Raw genomic sequence first — 19906 nt, 5'->3', positions numbered from 1 at the left:
CAGAGTCACAAATTTTTATCAGGCTACTACTATGATTGGCCCGACTTCTTAGGGATTCAGAGGGAAAAGAGCAGTAAAGTCTTGCATCGTGCAGATGCTGTGAACAGTAATGAATAAACATGACAAATAAAAATGCTTCGAATAAGAGCTGAAAATGCTAAATACGTTAGGAGCAATCTTTGCACCTACTGAAAATCATTCATCAGATGATTTCAAATTGGAGGTGTCTCAGGAGAAACGAACTTTGAAAACACAAACAGATTTTTATTTTTTGTACTTTTATTGAAAAGGTACATTTAAAAAAATACACAGACATTTTACCATTTACAGATTGCAGATATAGATGCTCTAAAAGAGTTCACTCTATTTTGTTGTTTTATGATGCCTCTTGCCCCTGATACCACAAACATTCCAGTCTTGTTGATATCAGTTTAGAAAGGGGGGGCATGGGAGCGAGACCTGCAACATATTCAGTGAACAGAAAGACAAATTGTTCAATTATAAATTTTTTTTAATCTTCTGTACATTATTGCATTAGGGAGCCACAAAATTATGTAGCATCGTTAACAAATGAAAACAGGTTAAAAATGAAGAAGATAATTACATAGAAATACATGGATTCATTGTCTCCTTGCAGAATGCACGAGAGGTGCAAGAATGTGCAATTGAGGAAGCTCTTTTTCTGGTTGTATACATTTGCTTAGCAACTCAAACTCGTGAGGAAGCTACAAAATAAGTTAAACAAAAATAGCAAACAGTAATTATAGCTATGTTATATGGCTTTCTAGTTCTTTTCAATATCACCAAATGAAACGTGAAATAAAGAAAATACATTATCTTTTGTTCTCTTAGAGAGAATTCAAGCTACTTTGCTTCCTAACATTTACACAGCGACTAAAAAAATGTTGAATTCAGACAAGAGATACAGATCTAGTACTACACAGGATACAACAGTACTTGGGTCTAAAACAGTACACAATCCCTGTCAACAATAGTACACCATGAAGGAAAACGTTGTGATCCGTTGGTAAGATGGGATCCACAAGCAAGCACTTGTGTTCATCTATTTTTGTTCCACACTAGAATGTGCTCAGTTGGATTCCAGAGTTATTTACAGACGTGGGAGAAGACCCTAGTTTTCAAGTCTGTCAGGAAAAGATTCCTTATCGTTTCTAAGCCAGATCACACCCATGGGAAAATAGTCAGAGGATGGTATATAGATATAGATATATATTTTTTTCTGACCGATACATTTGCAAGAAACCAAATATCTCAGATACACAAATCGAGGTCGGCAGGGGGTGGGGGGTGGGTGGAGAACGGGGGGACAAAGCCTGTGCTGCTCAGATCCCTAATTTCGGGAGCGGTCCCTAAAAGCACTCTGGAGCCTAGTGATTTCTTAGTCTTTGGAGTCGGGGCCGGGGTGGCGCGCCGCGGGGCGGACGGGCGGCGGTCAGTAGGGCGCGAACAGGATGGAGGCGGGCGTGGCGCGGATGGGCCCGTGGCCCGGCCGCAGCAGGGCGGGAGGTATGGCCGGCGCCTGGAACAGCGACGCCGACGGCCGGGGCGGCAGCGACAGCGCCGACGACACCGCCGCCGCCGCCGCCAGGGGCGACGACAGGAAGGCCGGGGCCAAAGGCTTCATCATGTCTTTCTGGAATGCAAGTTTTGCCTAGCGGAGGGAGAAAACCAGGGACGGGGTGGGGATAGTGTGTTGAGTGAGCGACACGGACGTTGAGAAGTCACATTATAAAAATCTTTACTCTCGGAAGTCAAGAAATTAGGTTCACAAAGCTGGTTGCAAAGGCTCTGGGCGTACCTTTACTTTGATCTGTTTCCATTTCAGCTCTTTTTTGGGGGGCCTTTGCCCCTGGGTCCCGAGGACACGGAGGACACCGGAGGGCCTCTCTGAGTAGATACTAAAGCTATTTTATGCTGCTTCTCACAAAGAACAAGCAAACATACCCAGAAGGTTTCCTGCTTAAATAATGGAGCTCAGTTTAAAATTCTGACTTGTCCTAAACCACAGTGCAGCCTTGAGAGGGTTGTTTTGTTTTGTTTTTGAGAATATGCGTGACCTTTCACTTCTCTTTGAAGAGCCGCACAGGGTGAGCTAACTGGGGTTCAAGACATGAGGGACTCGTTAAAAGTCATGAAAACAGTCAGTTTACACCCCTCTCTCTGGCCACTTAAAGGGTGATCTCTGAAAAACTGCAACCCACTCAAATTTCTGTCGTTGGAAATGATTGTAAGTGCACCAGAAACGTTCTCTATTTAAAGGAACCCCAAGGTGGAACTTTCCTATAAAGTCAGAAATCAATCCTTAATTTCTCTCTTTTGCAATCAGGAGAAATCCTTAATTTCTCTCTTTTGCACACTGGATTTGTTTAATGCAGGTAACACCTGCTTGCAGCATCAGATGGAGACTTTGCAGAAGCTGGGAGCATCGCCTCCAGCTGGCCAATCCGGTTTCAACCTCAAATGGAATGCCACACTGGGCTAAATCCCAGGGAGATTATGAAATCCATCCATCTGGGTATTTATATGACATCTATTGCTGGCGCCCCTGGGTATTTTTGCAAAGAAAGTGAAAACAACACATATTGAGAGCAGGTAGGACAGGCTGAATACCAGCATGCCTGCTAGACAAGGAAAGAGAGTAATATAAACACTCACTTTAATTTCTGGAGGCAGGGGCACGTGGGGGTGGAGAGGGGAGATGGAGGAGGGAGAAGAGGGAGAGCCCTCTAGAAAGGGAGAAGGCATTAAATGGAGTTTTGTTTTAGGAAAGCAAGCCCTCTTCCCAGGTACAGCACATTCCAGGATTCCTCAGGCATTACTTGTTTTTGTTCCTGAGCCTTTATTTTTCTTTATAAGCTAAAGAAGGCAGCCTTTTGGAAAAGGTTCCTGGTAATGAGTAAGGGATTAGCTTCTAAAGAGGTTCAGTTTCTCTTCTGTAAAGAAGCTTCCTTCAAGGTGCCCTACAGCAGGGACTAAGCAGTTCATCCTAAAACTTCTGTCTGTGAGGGCTATTTAAATTCAAAACCTTTCAGGACCAATTAGTCGCTAGACCCTCCTAAACCACAGTCCCTGCCCAAGCCAGCAAGGCAAACCCACAAAACAGGTGAGCAGGTGAGGTGAACTTACTGCTAAAATGCTCGGGCTCCGCTGGAGTTTGTTGTAAGGGCTGTATTTCGGCTTCAGTGGCTTCCCTGCAACTCGATCCTTATGCCTTCGGCTAGAAATGTGCTGAAAAAAGTTTGATGCATTAGCTGAATCTAAATGTGAGCTTTATTCCACGTAAAATATAACTCCTAGATAGAGATAGCTGGTCACTCCATTCCCGGTTCTAAGTCCACAGTTCCAAGGTGGTTTGAATAAGATCACTGTGCTCTTGAAATTAAGACTTGCTCCCCACTCAATTTTTTTTTAATGTTTATTTTTGATAGAGAGAGATTGAGAGCACAAGCAGGGGAGTTTCAAAGAGAGAGGGAGACACAGGATCCGTGGGCTCTGTGCTGGCAGTAGACAGTCCGATGTGGGGCTCAAATTCAAGAATCATGAGATCATGACCTGAGCCAAAGTTGGACGTTTAACCAACTGAGCCACCCAGGTGCCCTCCCTGCACCCCACCCCCCCAATTGTAATGCCTCTATTCCTTTCCTTTCTCTGTAGTACTTACCCTGCTTTGCCTGTTGTTACTGCCATGACTAATGAATCTGTCTCCATAAACAGATTTTGGGTCTTTGAAAGACAGGCTGAACATCTTGCCTTCCAGAAGTTCCTGCTTGACTACAAGCTCCAGATGACTGCTGTGCTTATCTGTCCCTAACACCTATCCTGGATCTGACTTACAGTAAAAGTACCCACTTTTATGGGTACGTAAGTATTTGGTGCTTTTTCTTTCGTTAGCATCTGCATGTTGTATCTTGTGTGCCTCATATAAAGGTTAGTAAATTTATCTGTGAGCATAGTGAGAACCATTACATAGATTAGATACAAAATCAAGTGGTGACCCAAACAACAGCGGATACTAATTAATTCAGGATACATTACCTGTTTGAGTTGAATTTCTGAATTAACATGAACATCACAGATTTCACAATGAAATGTCTTATTTTGTAGTCCTGACCCCTTACTGCCATTCTGCATCTTTAATCTTGATCCAGGTCTAGGATAGGACTTAATTGGACCAGCCCCATTACGAGCTTCCACCATGGTCTTGTGTTTAGATCCTAAAACAGAAAGAGACATATGGTAAATAGCTATTGAAGAACAGAATACATCTATGAACAGCTCTTTGTTTTCTTACCCTTGAGAAGTTTATCTTCAGGATGAATTTCTCATTGCTTTTTTAAAAAAAATAATCATTTTAATGCTGATTACAAATACTTTTTATTTATTATAAACAATAATGCTGCTTATTGGACACGTTTTCGTTGTAAAAAATGGGAAAACATGAGTCCATTAGAAGGAAAATATGGAAAATATACAGAAGCATAAAGAAAATAAAGATTCTATGTTTTCACCACTCAGAGATTACCACTGTTATCATTTTAGTTAAAAAAATTTTTTTTTAACATCTTACTTATTTTTGAGAGACAGAGCGCAAGCAGGAGGGAGGGACAGAGAGAGGGAGACAGAATCTGAGCAGGCTCCAGGCTCTGAGCTGTCAGCACAGAGCCTGACGCGGGTATTGAACCCACTAACCGTGAGATCATGACCTGAGCTGAAGTCGGACACTTAACCGACTGAGCCACCCAGGTGCCCTTCAGTTTAGTTTTTTCTTCAGGTTTTGTTTTGCTTGTATATTAAAGGTATATATTTTTTTCAAAATTGGGATCATACTAGTTAAATATCCTGAAAATTTCACATAGCAAATCATATACTTTTTAAAATAATTACATTAAAAAAATTTTTTTAACGTTTATTTATTATTGAGAGACAGAGAGAGACAGAGCGTGAGCATGGGAGGGTCAAAGAGAGAGGGAGACACAGAATCTGAAGCAGGCTCCAGGCTCCAAGCTAGAGCCCGACACAGGGCTCAAACTTACAAGCCACAAGATCATGACGTGAGCCGAAGTCGGACGCTCAACTGACTGAGCCATCCAGGCGCCCCATAAAGTAATTACATTTTAATGACTGAGTAATATATACTCTCATATTGGGTTCCTATAGTTTATTCGACATTTCCCTACTGAGGGACTTTTAAATTGTTTCCCCCTTTTTTTCCTAAGTGTGTTGCAGTGAACATTGTGCATAGATATTTATCTTCATCTCTGTCACTTCATCATAATGAGTTTTGGGAAATATTAGATGCTTTTGAGAAAATAAAGAACAGAATAAGTTTTATCTTCAACTTGCTTTAAGCTTTTGCCTGCTGTTTCCAAAGTTATCATATCATACTTTTCTTAAAATCAGTCTTTTGAATCAAAAAAGCGGAGAAGACGTTGAACAAACCCAACGTTTGAACAACAAAAGATACGGTATTCTGAAGGGAAAGGTTGGTTTTGTTACAAACATTATTTAAATTCAAACGATAGCTGCTAACCTGTGTTGTGTGCCTCTAGCTGTGACAGGGAGTTCACAGCCACTTTGCATAGTGAACAATACAGTAATTTTTTGGCTTTTTCTTCTTCTGATTCAGGAACGGTACAGGTACCGGGAGCTCCATTCGTGCTCTTTGAGGGAGAAGTGGCTGCTCCAGGTGGCAGGGGTGTTGTGCCTGATTTGAGGAGAAATGAGCCACCTTCAGAGCTTGATGGCTGACTGGAACTGTTGACTTTTAACTTCCCTTTATCTTCTAAGAGAGACACAGAAAGATCGTATTAAAGCTTTGTACATGGTATAAACACAGACAAATTAATGTAAAAGGAATTAAAACTAGAAATTTGATTGTTAGGTGTAGTTTTAATCTCCAGATTGAAAAATAGCTCCATGCCATCAATTTCCAATATAAGCTCACCCCAAGAATATGATGACTTATGAAACATGACTTTTTTCTCCCACTGGCAGCAGGTAACTTTCTGATAGCCTTCGGTTGTAAATTATGCTCCAGAGAGGTCTTTAATATATAGGAAAACCAACTACCTTCCAATACGGTTACATGATATGATGGTAACATGAAATAAGTCATTAGTCAATGGTAGTTTCATTTGACTATTCATGCTTTAATTAGGACATAAATATAAAGCTAAAACTCAATTTTTATACCAGGTTAAAATTTTAACATTGGGGTGTTGGGGTATAGGTGAGGGAAGACATATGGTTAATTTTGGTTATGATTAGTTAAGTTTTTGCTGCTCTTCGAATGGCAAAGTGATTTATCTAAAATACAAGATGCAAAGATTTCATTCATTGTACTTAATACTGCCAGTCTAAATTATAAGATTTTTCTTTTCAGTAAATTCTACCCCCAACGTGGGGCTCAAACTCATGACCCTGAGATCAAGAGTTGCATGCTCCTGAGTCAGCCATCCATCCCTAAGTCATAAATTCTAAGGAATGAGATTAACCAGAAGCACAATAATGAGGATTAGCCAAATCATTTACAGACATCTTGACATTTTGATCATGTAGCTACTAAATGCTTACAATTCTCAAGGCCCATGGTGCAAGCTATAAGAAGGATCAGAGTGACTTTAACAGAATCTAACTCGTCGGGGTTCATTTGCTATTCAACACAGGTTCTATTCAGTGGCCCCTTTGGGAAAGAAACTGGAACTTCATAGGCAACAGCCCAATCCATCACACATGTAAGCTGAGTAGAGCCGGTGCTTTTAGAAAATGTTTATAGATACGCTGATAAACTCGTATTAAGAGAAGAAGGAAATGAAAACTAACACTTATTTGTTAATTGCCTTAGCTAACTTGGAACTGTGTACCATGGGCCTGGATCACCAAGAGGGAAGGAGTGAGTAGGGGAACAGCAACCTGATAGTGTGTGTCTGTTCTGCATATGGGGCAAAGCCAGCACTTACATATACACCAAAAATACCAGCAGATCATATTTCTATGTGTTTGATTTAGGTATCAACAGTTCATTCCCATCCTCTTCCTGCATTGGATCCATCTGGGTCAAGACTAGCAGATTCTATAGCTGAATTCCAGATCTGGATGGTGTTTGGAATAAGTGAATGCTCAGATCTCTTTTTATCCTTGGGTTTCACAATCTATATATTCCTTTCCAGCAAGTTTATTAAGACTTCAGGATGCCATAAAGTATGATGGAAAAGATCTTAGACTTTTACTAAACAGACCTCCACAGTATGAGAGAAGGGACTAAAATCAATCTTCCTAAATGGTAATACTAAGTTAATTAGATTGAAGATTATTTCTGGCTTAGAATTCCCTCACCTATAAGGATCCCTTAGATTGATTTTCCAATTTTATAGAATTCACAAAGCAGTGAAATAATTCAGTAATCTTAACATTTGCTCCTATGGAATTACTCTGTTTCTTGTGATGGAAACTTAAATTATTGCATGGTAAAATATTTTCATATAAATTTGACCTAAGGAATCTGACCTGTTTTAGTCATTTACTCATTCTCTCTCTTATTCATATTTATTTTATTGTCCCTTATATTGGTCTCCCTCATATGTTCTAACAGTTTTATAGAACGGTACAACTTACAAAGTGCTATCGCTTACATTATCTTATTATCTCTCATAACAAACTTGTGAAATAGGTAGGGCTGAAAATAATTAGTCCTATCTTGTTTTTTTTTATTTTTTAAAGTTTATTTATTTATTTTGAGAGAGAGAGAGGAAGAGAGAGAAATCTCAAGCAGGAGCTTGATCCCACAAACTGTGAGATCATAACCTGAGCCTAAAACAAGACACGGACACTTAACCAAGTGAGTCACCCAGGCATCCCAGTCATTCCTATCTTAAAGACGAGAAAACTAAGGCTCATCAAAATTGAATAATGTCCCACAGATTGGTAGGTGGCATAAATGAGCATGATGTTTTCTCTAACTATTCACTGGGTAGTGTATTAATCTTCCTGCACAGAGGGTGGACTTCATATGGCATTAACATTATAAAAGGCATATAATGGTCACTGGAGATGTGATAAAGTCTTGCTTTGTTTAGTTTTAAGGCATATTTGCCTTAAATGAAAATATCTATCCTCTTCAACAAATTATTCAGGTTACATTGAGAATATGGACAAAATTATTTTTTTCCTCTTTATTCCTATTTCTTTAAGAAAAATTAAACAGATTTCCTTTCTGTATCTCCTTTTCAGAAGAGGTCATTTATTCATTAACAAATGAATATTAGCAAAATGCTAATTACTGACAATGTGCTAGACACTGAAGAGAATAGTAAATAAAGTAGGTATAGACTTTAAGAAAATTAAAGGTTAGCAGGGGAAATGAGATAGTCATTCAGAGATCTCTAATTTATGAGAGCTTGGAGCAGGAAGTGATTTCTTCTGGTTAGGAAGAAAGAGACATTCTTCATAAAGGAAGTGATATTTTGGCCAGATTTTGCAGGTGAGATTTAGATAAGAATAGAATAAGGTGAGAAAGAGTAGGAAGTGAATGCTTACAGGTGGAAACATAAGGAAATGCTTAGGTGTTGGAAAACTTGGGGTTTGCTTGAATACCTACTAGTTCAGCATAGATGATGGCAACAGGTGTAATGAGAGATATTATAAAGGTGAATTGAATCAGAAGGTAGAGAATATCTTAAAACTAGTAAAATGGATGCCAAGGGAGGCCATTTTCCTTTAAAAATATTAAGACATATGGTATATTTAACATTTACATAAATTATGTTTTAGTTTTTATCCTCTAGGTAGGCCAGAGTCTTAATCTTTGTGAATAGTAGGTATCAATTTTGCTTTGACAATGTGTAAATGGTTCCATCATATTGAGGAAATTCTGCCATTGGATTGAGACTAGCTAGTTAATGAAATAGATCCTAAAACCACTAAGCAATAATAGATTTAAATTTTGGCATTCTTTCTGGATGTGTAAATTTATAAGCTTTGAAGCCTAATTTTATTATTTCTCATTTTGTTTTATATTTTTATCAAAATCCATTATATTATTAATTCTTTATTTATTCTATATATTATTCTTTCCTTATTGGCATTTTTTTAAAATTTTTTTTTTCAACGTTTATTTATTTTTGGGACAGAGAGAGACCTAGCATGAACGGGGGAGGGGCAGAGAGAGGGGGAGACACAGAATTGGAAACAGGCTCCAGGCTCCGAGCCATCAGCCCAGAGCCCGACGCGGGGCTCGAACTCACGGAGCGCGAGATCGTGACCTGGCTGAAGTCGGACGCTTAACCGACTGCGCCACCCAGGCGCCCCTACTTATTGGCATTTTTAAAGCCTCCTTATTTTGTGTATTTGGAAGTTTAATTAATGTATTGTTTACTTCTGTTTCTTTTAATAAAGATGCATGTCATCTGGAACTTCTGGTTAATATGAATTCTATTTTCAAGTATTCCCTCACCTAATGTTAATTAGCAGGTTCTTCTGACTGTCTTCATTATTTTCTGATTACTTAAACGCCTTTTTAAGGTTTCATCCTACAGGACTGGGAAGCAAAATTTGCTTAGCTACATCAGAATTACCCTTTGTAACAAATGTCTGTAATTTATGCATCCAAGTGAATTTAATTCTTCAAAGTGGTGATCCACATTGATTCCCTTATTTTCCAAAGTTCTAAGCATTTTGAAAACCTCTCGTTTTGGAACTGTTTTCATATCTACTTGATAAACCATGTGAAGGAAATCAGTCTTCACTATTTATTTATCATAGTTATTTTTTACAACAAAACTTTACTCAGGTTAACCCACCTATTCCTCAAACTTAGCACTATATTCCTGAAACACAGGCTCAGGGGACTAATAAGCCAACACAGATGATGAAAAGAACATGGGAATTCTTTATTTTTAAGTTTATTTTTATTTGGAGAGAGAGAGAGCAAGCAGGGGAGGGACAGAGAGAGAGGGAGACAGAATCCTGAGCTAACAGCACAGAGCTAACAGCACAGAGCCTGCTGCGGGGCTGTAACTTACCAATTGCAATATCATGACCTAAGCCTAAATCAAGAGTTGGATGCTTAACTGACTGAGTCACTCAGGTGCCTCAGTACGTGTGAACGTCTAAAAGCAGTTTTCAGAAACTAATCCTGTTGGTAACAAGAAGACTCATGTCCATATATAGGTCTTAATTTAAAAACAATCAAAATAGTATTCTAACTACATTATAGATCAATATATATATATTTTGCAGGGTAACTTTGGAAGCTATAATCCAATTTTTAGGAGTCTGCTTACAAGGTTTAATCTTCAGCTTAATATTATTAATATAAGTTTTTTCTTTTTTTTTTTAATTTTTTTTTCCAACGTTTATTTATTTTGGGGACAGAGAGAGACAGAGCATGAACGGGCAAGGGGCAGAGAGAGATGGAGACACAGATTCGGAAACAGGCTCCAGGCTCTGAGCCATCAGCCCAGAGCCCGACGCGGGGCTCGAACTCACGGACCGCGAGATCGTGACCCGGCTGAAGTCGGACGCTTAACCGACTGCGCCACCCAGGAGCCCCAATATAAGTTTTTTCTAATCAGGTTTCAATGGTTTAATAATAGATACATGATTTACACAATAAATGTATGCTCAATGTAGAAAATAAAGTCAGACAAAAAAAAAAAAAGAAAAAAAATCACCCATGATTCCATCACCTATAATAAGTCAGCATAGTTTTCTGTAAACATATTAGGCTTCGTGGGCCATATTATTGCAGCTACTAAGCTTTGCTACGATAGCAGGAAAGCAGCCACCAGTATGGCTGTGATCTAACAAAACTTTATTTACGAAAGTAGGCAAGCACACTAGATTTAGCTCTTAGGTAGTAGTCTGCCAACACTTGACCTAGATTATTAAAATGATACCTGTTACTTCACAATTTACACAATACTACATGTGAATAGATGGAAACATGCTGTAACTCACATTTTTCAAATGGCAATAAATCAAAAATATCTTTCCATGTCAGTAAATGTAGAATTGGATCATGATTTATAACAAATGATATTTACCTATATGGATGTACTATAATTTATCTAAATAATCTTTTGTTATTTGGGTTACTTCTGGTTTGCACTCTTACAATGTTAAAAAGATACTGAATGGGAGTTTGGTTGCCTCAGAATGAAGGACATGACCCTAACTGAAAGCAGTTCGCATCAAATATCTCAGCATCTTAGAGAAAGTCCCCAAGAGACCCCCAGACACATACTTGTAGCATTTATAAGAAGCAGTAAAACTTATCCTGCTACCAACATCCTATCATGCACTTCCCTAGACTATATAAGTATTGGAGGACTCACTGGCATCATGAGCTTCTGTCCTGGTTAGATGTTTCTGAATCTAGTCAAAGTGGTAAAGCCAGAAGTGCATGTAAGAAGAGACACTGGCATCTCATTTTCTAGTCTGGCAACTTCTGACCTTAGTGATCCACCCCTCATCCCAGGTGAAGTAGGGGATAGGAAGGTTGGGGCAGACGAGCTGGAGCTGAAGGACCTGTAATCTCACTTTGGCATGTCAAGGTTGGATGAGTTTTCTTAGGGTCGATAGGGCATCTTGAAAGGTGGTCAGGCTCGAGCTCTGTTATTGGTACCTGACACAAGAAAGCTGATCACTAGGATGCTGGCAGTAAGAGGCTGAGGAGTGGAGCTCTGGTGTTAGGAGCTGAGGAAGGACTGAAAGACCCACAGGAAGACCTTACACATGGTCCTCGAGAGAGAGAGACAGGGCATCTGGACACCTGCCATGCAGAGGGCATCAATGATTGTCGTTAAGCACAAAAACATTGGCCCTTCTTTTATCTTCATTTATCTTCTCTAATGCCTTCTCCTATCCCTAACAATTGGAACGGGCAAGAACTAGAAATTGTAGGTTGGGGAAGAAGAGAAGAACACACTATGGCCTTCCCCATGGTCCAACCTGAGCCAGGAAGAAGGAAGTGTTCAGCTGGATAAAGAGCCTAAAGTTTCAATAAGATGAGACTTTCTGATATCTGATAATATTTCTGAGGAATGAGAAAGGGATATTCAATAGAGTATACTGGCAATCATATTTGCACTCCACTGAATTCATATATTCAGTAAATCAGTTTTATAAATAGTACTGCGTATAGACATCTTTGCACACTTGCCCAATAATTTCCTTAGGACCTAAACCCTGAAGAGGACTTACTGGCACAAAGAGCATGTTTTAACTTGTAATGCACGTTGCCAAACTGCACCCCAGAATGGTTGCACAAACTAATGCTCTTAGAGCTCTCTGTCTGTAAGAGGGTGCCAGCTTCCCTGTACCTTTAACCAGCCTAATTATCCACTGCCTTTGCCAATCTGACAGATAAAATACAGTACCTCATTGTTAACTTGATTTTCATTTTTTTTTATATAAGGGGGTTGGATATCTTTTCATTAGATTAATAATGATTTGTGTTTCAAAGTAATTAAAAAAATTCTTAATTCTGAAAGGGAACAAACTCTTGAACTAAATACATTTTTGAGAGTTAAAAAATTTTACCCTTAGTAAGAAGTAAACTTTACCATACCCTTAGTAAGAAGTAAACTTTACCATAATAACAAGCTTTCTCTTACACACTACTAGTAATGTTGTTTGGAGCATGGTTCTTAGAAGCTGAATTCAGAGGCTCAATACTATTTAGGGAAGTTTACTTTTATGTAAAGCAAAAAATTAGCCTAATGATTGCTCCGGGCAGTTATATCTGACAGTGAGAGTAGTAGTAACAATAGTAATCCCAAATCAATAGCTGACACTATTTCAATACTCACTGTAGCCCACGCACTGTGTTAAGAACTTATATTCATTATCTCATTTATTTTTCACATATACTAACATGGTAGATAATGTTCCTATCTGTACCATTTAATTTCCTTTTTTGCTTATATACTTATGTAACTTATATACTATAAGGTACATAAAATTTAATGAATTTCTTCATATGTATACATTTGTTGAAACAGAAGATGTATGGGAAATATAAGATACAAGATACTGATATCTAAGATATACAGATGTTTCCACCATCCTAGAAATCTCCCTTGAACTCCCAATCAGTTGGTGTTTGCACTCCCTCCAAAGGTAACCACCATTCTCATTTCTATCGACTTAGATCAGTTTTGCCTATTTTTGAACTTCGTAAGAGTGTAATCACACAATATGTATTCTTTTGTGTTTGGCTTCTTTCACTCAACATTATGTGTATCAGATTCATCCATGTTGTACATAGAAGTTTGTTTTTTTCGAATTGTTATTGCTGGAGAGTATTCCATTGTATGACTGTGCCACCATTTATTTATTTTAGTATTGATAAACATTTGGAATATTTTTAGTTTTTGGTTATTCTTATATATGTTTTTGGTAGACATAAATACTCATTTATGTCATATATATATATATATATATATGGGAATAGAATTGCTGGGCCATTAGATGGATAGATCTAATTTATCTGCCTATCTATCTATCTATCTATCATCTATCAGGTACCTATCTCTATCAATATATATCTAGCTTTCATAGATTCTGAAATGGTTTTCCCAAATGGTTGTACTGATTTATATTCCTACCAGCAATGCATGAGAATTCCAGTTGTTCTGCATCATCCCTAACACATGGTATCAGTATTGTGTATTATTAGTCCTTTTGGTTGTAGCCATTCAGGTGGAGGTGTAGTGGTGTCTTATTGAATAGGTTTTCATTCATATTTCCCTACTGACTAATGGAATTGAACACCTTTGCCTATTTTTATTGGTTGATTACATACCTTCTTTGGTGAAGTGCTTGGTCAAATCTTGTGCTCATTTTTCCCCCCCTAACTTGAGAAAAGTGCTCAGGAAACCAAGGACACAACTTTAAGAGAATTATTCTTTGTACTTTCTGAGGTCACAAAGTATACTGCTTGTCACTTCTTTGTACAATTACATTTTCCTTTTTATACTTAATATTTCACTAGGAGGAACTAGCAACAGAGGCATGCAGTGAAAGGACTGTGGATCATATGCTTTCCTATATTCACAAGCACTTTGTCCAGCATCTCATTATTATTGCAAAAAACAAAGCAATGCCCACATTACTGCTTAACACTCATTAAACCAAGTTAGCTCACTTTGATAAGGAATTCTGAAATCGTTCTCCTTTGTTTTATCTTCCCATTTTCTGAATAATGAGAAATTGATGGGTGTCAGCCACAGTACGTACTTTCTTACTAGTATGTAGTCTTGAGAGAGATGAGGCTAAAAAGCCAACAGGGCTCTGTATCAGACCAAAAAAAACCCCAAACCCCAAATCAAATAATATTGCAAATCTGTAGGTTTGTTGATTGGTGTAACTGTAGAATTCTTCCTAACTCCTTGCTTCATTTGTCCTCTCCTTATCTACACGTTTGACACAGTAAAAGTGACGGAAGCCACCAATTGATGACAGATATTTTAAAGCTCAAAGTGGAGTGCATGAAGATAGTTAATGGATTCTGGAGGAGAGGGGGTAGAAAAGGCAGCAACACACAAACTACAAGATGAACAAGCCAGTTTGGTACCTTGGAGTTCTTTGCTAAACAGAATGTAATAAAAGATGGACAGATGCTAGCACATCACTCTATTGGTGGATGCACAAAGAAAGGGATATTCATTTGTAGTATAGCAGGACAGCACTAAAAGAGCACGAAGGAAAGACCAACCCTGCAGATAACAATCAGATACAGCAGTCACTCTACCTCCTTTTGTTTTATTAGATGTTTTCCTGGAATGTATGTGCAAAAAGACCTTGAACTATTTGAATGCACTATTTAAAAGATTTTTTTTTGAAACAGAGTTCTTTTGGCAATGCAATAATCCCATACCCTTATTTTAAAATTCTATGATCTTACGGATTAGATTTGCTTAAATTAGAAACATCTATAGTGAAAAGTTATGTACCTGAAGAACAGGTCAATAAATCAGACAAATGGGAAAAAAGTGATTCTATTAAAGGGAAGAAACACAGTCAGTCAGCTTCCCCATGGAAAATGTATCCTTCTTAAGTTCCCTACTGATATCACCAACCTCTTATTAGCAAATGTCTGGTCTCCCATTTTGTAGAGAAATGAGGAAGCTGAATGAGTTTGTCCCTGATGTTACATTTTCTTCTGTCTGCACCTATTTTCTTTACATCTCTGAGGAAGAGGTATATACTTCTATCTATCTTTTACATTTCTTCTCTCTTTCCTATAGTTTTGGCTACTTTCTTTGTACTGGGTTCTTTCTTTCTGTTTACAAAATGCTGAAAACTCCATGTTCCAACAGTCATTCCCTGACTTGGTTCATTGCTGGAGTGTTCCACTATCTTCCCTCTGGTGCAGGACTTAAGTGGTCATGGGATGTGGTTCTTCCACTTCCTTTCTTCCTGTTTATCCTTACCTTCTTGCAAAACCCATGGTGTCTCTCCAGTCTTCCCGTGTATTGGGTACAAGTCCCTTCCTGAAATGTTTTTCCCTCTTGATGCCCACAAACACTGGCCTTGCCTGGTTCTCTAAGCTTACTCTAGGTCCCCTTCACCAGCTCCTGTTCTTTTGCCTGCCTCTAAGTGTTGGCATGCCTCAAGACTGCACTCATGTCCTCTTTTGGGTGTTATATGATCTAATTCATTCCAATAACCTCTTCTAGCACATTGACATAGATTCCTAAATCCATAGGTGAAATCTCTACATTCCTCGCAGGTTTAAGATGTTTTGCCCCTAATAGTCTGTGGGACATCTATTTTTAGATGTTTCATGCATATTTCAAATTCAACATGCCTGGTACTGAATGAATGATATGTTCCACATAAGGGCCCTTCCAAGCAGTCCCCATTTTAATCAATGACCTTACTAGTTGTATGTCAGGCCTGTCATCAATAACTCTTGAATTCTTCCTTCTCTTAGCTTCTATGTGTAATAAATGGCCTAAGTTTATTGATATTATCTTCTAAATATTTCTTCTATCAGCCTTATCCAGCAGACATTGACTCAGCATCTACTGTGTGCCACTGTTTCATTTTAGGCCCTCAATATTCACTGTGGATTACTATAAAATTTCTTTCTAGATCATACTACCTCTAGTCCCCAAGCCCATCTCCTCTCTTTTCCCCTTCCGTATGTTCTCATAATCCTCTTCATATAATTATATGTTGACCTTGCATTAACTGTCATTTCTTCACAATTAAAATTATTACCAGGATAGAGAGATTCTTGAGTCCTACAACAATGCCCTAATTCATCTGTGTGCCCAGTGTACAGAAAGCCATTGGTGGGCAATAATGATGAAATAAGGAATGTTAAATTCATGCAGTGCCTTTTAGCTTCACAAATAAAAACAGTAGAAATTCACTGTTAATGGCCAAATCATAACCAGTGAAATAAACATAGATAGAACAGATATTTCCACTACTGAGTATATAAAATACTTGTATCATTGTTGCTGAAGATATATATATGCAATCAATATTTAATGTCATTTGAGGTTGAAACAATTCTCTTAAGAATACATCCTTGAGATGTACTAGGAAAGAGTCATAACAACAAGTACATGTGCCAGGTCAAATTTTTTGATTTGATAAAATGAACAAATCTATACATTTTATTATCTCCTTTATTAGGAATCCTCCATAAACCTGCATATAAATAATAAGCATGAAGCACATGTGAAAACAAATTATCATCAAAGTATAGCCCATCCTCTTTGCAACTAAACTGATACCCTGTCACCATGGCAAGGTTTCAGTCATAGCAACACTATGGTTCTTATGTTGGGAGACTCATGAGATGGTTGTAGCTCAACAACCCACTTTGGCAATGTGGTAAGCAGTCATTAACCAATAACATCACAGTATATTCATTTGAGTTATCAACAATTACATGATTGATATATTTATGCAATAATATTCGTTCAGAAATTTCAAGTACTATGACTTATGCCATTATCTAATTTTCCCCACCCTTTTAGATAATAGATATCCATTACTGAAGGTGTCATTTTGCAGACTTTGTGTCTTACTGAAGATACCATTCATGGCCAACCCAGATCCCCAAGGCACATAACGTTTATGACAGGTGGCCGGAGATTGACCCAGTACTTTTGGAGTCCTCTAGTCACCTATTTAGCTCCTTCCAACTAGACTGCTCATTTAGATTTGATCTGATTCCAGGTGTCCCCAAGCATCGCCCAGCATAGAACAGTATAGGCTGGTTTATGTCACAACACCTACTAGGCTAGCTGACTTGCTTTATTAGTCACAGGACTTCTTGTTGGAAAATGTCTGATCTCAATCCCTCACTTGAGGGTGAGCTGCTCAACCACCTTTGGAAACAGAAAGAGTTCTTTATATGGCTTATGCCATTTTGCAGATGTGGAAAACAAAATAGAGTACTTATATGACAAGCTCAGAGACACAAAAAACCAAGAATAGACATGGAAGTTAAAGCTAGTTTTTAAAATTCTCAGGGCACTCAAATATTATACATTGGGTCAAGCTGATCCTGATGGAGCCCTTTACATCTAATGCTACATTACCATGCCTCCAGCTAAATCCCTGAAACACTGCCTCTTCAAGCACAGTTGATCACTGTGAAGCTTGCTAATTCCTAATTATGTTTACATGTGATTTTCAAATCTTGGCCTTTAGACTAATCCTGGAAGCAGGGAAAATTGTCTATGAATTAAAGTGACTCTTCACAGAATCATTATCTGTATGTCCTTACATTAAAAACAACAACAACAACAAAAAGCTTATTTATTTTAAGTAACTTAGGATCCATGAAAGTTAGGTGGCCAATTTTGTAAGTCTAAAATAGGTCCTGTGCTGTAATTTTCTGCCAGACTACAATCCTGAGTTAGGATATCCTGGTCTTCCCATTTGAAAGCCCATGTCAGTTTGATTCTGGTCATTGGGCTATACCACTCAGTGAGTCTGTGGCCCAGTGAAATGATAGTCATTGCCCAGCTCTGCACGACAATTGCCCTGTTGTCCTTCATGCCACTTGGCTGGGGAGCAGAAGCTACCAGTCTAACATTCAGATAAAACAGTGGCCCCTCCAAATATCTCCTTGTTAAAAGCTGGCAGCCTACATACACTCTGTATCAATGAGCTGGCACTGATATTAGTGAACATGTCACTCTCCTAAGGGAGCACAAAAGAGGGCTGGTTTGCTGGAGTTTGAATCTAATGAACAGCTTTCTCCTATTTTGTGTAGTTTTCTAGGCATTTGACTTGTACAATAGAGAAATCATATTTCAAATTTTCCACGTTGAAAAATTGCCCCTTTTCCGATTTGTCACTGAGAGATGTGAAACAGTTATTTCTGAGGCAGCTTTATTATGGAAAACAGAATAAGTAACTCCTGTCACTCAAATCAAGTCCCCAGGGAGTAGGTCCAATAATGATTCAAAAGCCAGGAATAAGATTAAAAACTAATTTTCTAGGTGGAATGAGGAGCAGGTTCTTTTTCTTCTAAATGAATGGCCCTTTACAGAGGAAACATCGATTCACAAGGTATAAGGAAAAACATTTGAATTCTGCTCCTCCCACGTCTTTCCTTCTAGATGCAGAGATTAGGTGTTAGCTTTGAAACTCTAGGTAGAGTGGTGTGCACACTGACAATGGAAAGGTCAGCTTGAGAGGGACTGAGGAAACTGAGTCTTTCTTCATCTAAAAAATTGTATCTTTATTTAATAGAGAAAATACAAAAAAAAAATTACTTTCTTCAAACAAGCTCATTGCCTTAGGCTGCTCCATGGAGATAGGTACGGGCTGTCACTGTTCACGGACCTACCTGGGTACTGCCTGTCCTAAGGAGACTGCAGACATTCAGGAGCTGGACTTCTCAGGTGTAAAAAAGCTACCAATCCTCTTAAAAAATATAGTGCTAAAAGCCAATCATACTTTCACATTTTGAGTCTAGCATTTGTGCCTAAATTCAATCTGCTTTATTATGAAATTGTCAAAGGTAGCTTTATATTTAAGGTCTATGGGTCGCAGGAGAAAGTCTGTTGACCACAGAAAGTCTCCTCTAAAAAGTGATTGTTAATTCCAGAGGCCTGAGTGCCCAAAGGGGCTTGTCTAGAGTTTCTCATCATCTAGATCCCTTGGGAATACTGTGACATGGGGACTTATGGCTAAAAGTTTCTTTCCCATCTGACCTGTGCCCTGAGATATATAAACTCATCAAATCATTGGAAGTTATTGTGCAAATAACACAGTATGTAGAAATAGAGGGAAAAAAAAAACATAAGCCTCTCACACTAAATAGGAGGATTTTTTAAAATAATTTTTTAAAGTAATTTTTTAAATGTGTATTCATTTTTGAGAGAGAGAGGGACACAGAATGTGAAGAGGGGAGGGGCAGAGAGAGAGAGGGAGACACAGAACCTGAAGCAGGCTCCAGACTCTGAGCTGTCAGCACAGAGCCCAACACGGGGCTCAAATCCATGAACCATGAGATCATGACCTGAGCCGAAGTTGGACACCTAACCAACTAAGCCACTCAGACTCCCCTAAATAGGAGTTTTTAACCTAGGGAGTCTACAGACATCCAAGGGGCCCATGAATTCACAGAATCCATGAACTTGAGTGGCAAGAAAATGTACCTTTATTTTCATTTATCTCTGATAAAAATTTAGCGTTTTCTTCAATTATAAATGAAGGCAAAAAACTATAGCAGTCTTAGCAGTACCTGTGACTATGCCCACCAATAGGAATAAGATCTTGTCATCAGATATTACAGTTGTCATAAAAAGCTTGAAACACTGTGCCTCATCATTACTTCAAAATTATGGTAGATATTACACCTGTTGCTAGATCTTATTTAACACATTATTGCTATGTTACTATATCA

General features: G+C 38.4%; 1 protein-coding gene across 8 annotated transcripts in view; it reads right to left on the bottom strand.

The window, feature by feature from the left end:
• Positions 1-261: 261 nt before the first annotated feature.
• Positions 262-19906, bottom strand: part of ZNF385B (zinc finger protein 385B) — a 413030-nt gene continuing 393385 nt past the window's right edge. For all 8 annotated transcript variants that reach the window (XM_047869625.1, XM_047869626.1, XM_047869624.1 and 5 more), the window contains 4 exons: positions 5552-5803; positions 4057-4235; positions 3148-3249; positions 262-1672 (listed from right to left, as the gene is read on the bottom strand). In XM_047869625.1, coding sequence (XP_047725581.1) covers positions 1454-1672; positions 3148-3249; positions 4057-4235; positions 5552-5803 — 752 coding nt within the window. In that variant the 3' untranslated portion in view covers positions 262-1453. The remainder of the gene's footprint in view (positions 1673-3147; positions 3250-4056; positions 4236-5551; positions 5804-19906) is intronic.

This window comes from Prionailurus viverrinus, chromosome C1 (assembly GCF_022837055.1).
Source record: "Prionailurus viverrinus isolate Anna chromosome C1, UM_Priviv_1.0, whole genome shotgun sequence".
Classification (NCBI taxonomy): domain Eukaryota; kingdom Metazoa; phylum Chordata; class Mammalia; order Carnivora; family Felidae; genus Prionailurus; species Prionailurus viverrinus.
The sequence above is the reverse complement of the archived record's forward strand: the minus strand, read 5'-3'. Positions and strand labels throughout refer to the sequence as shown.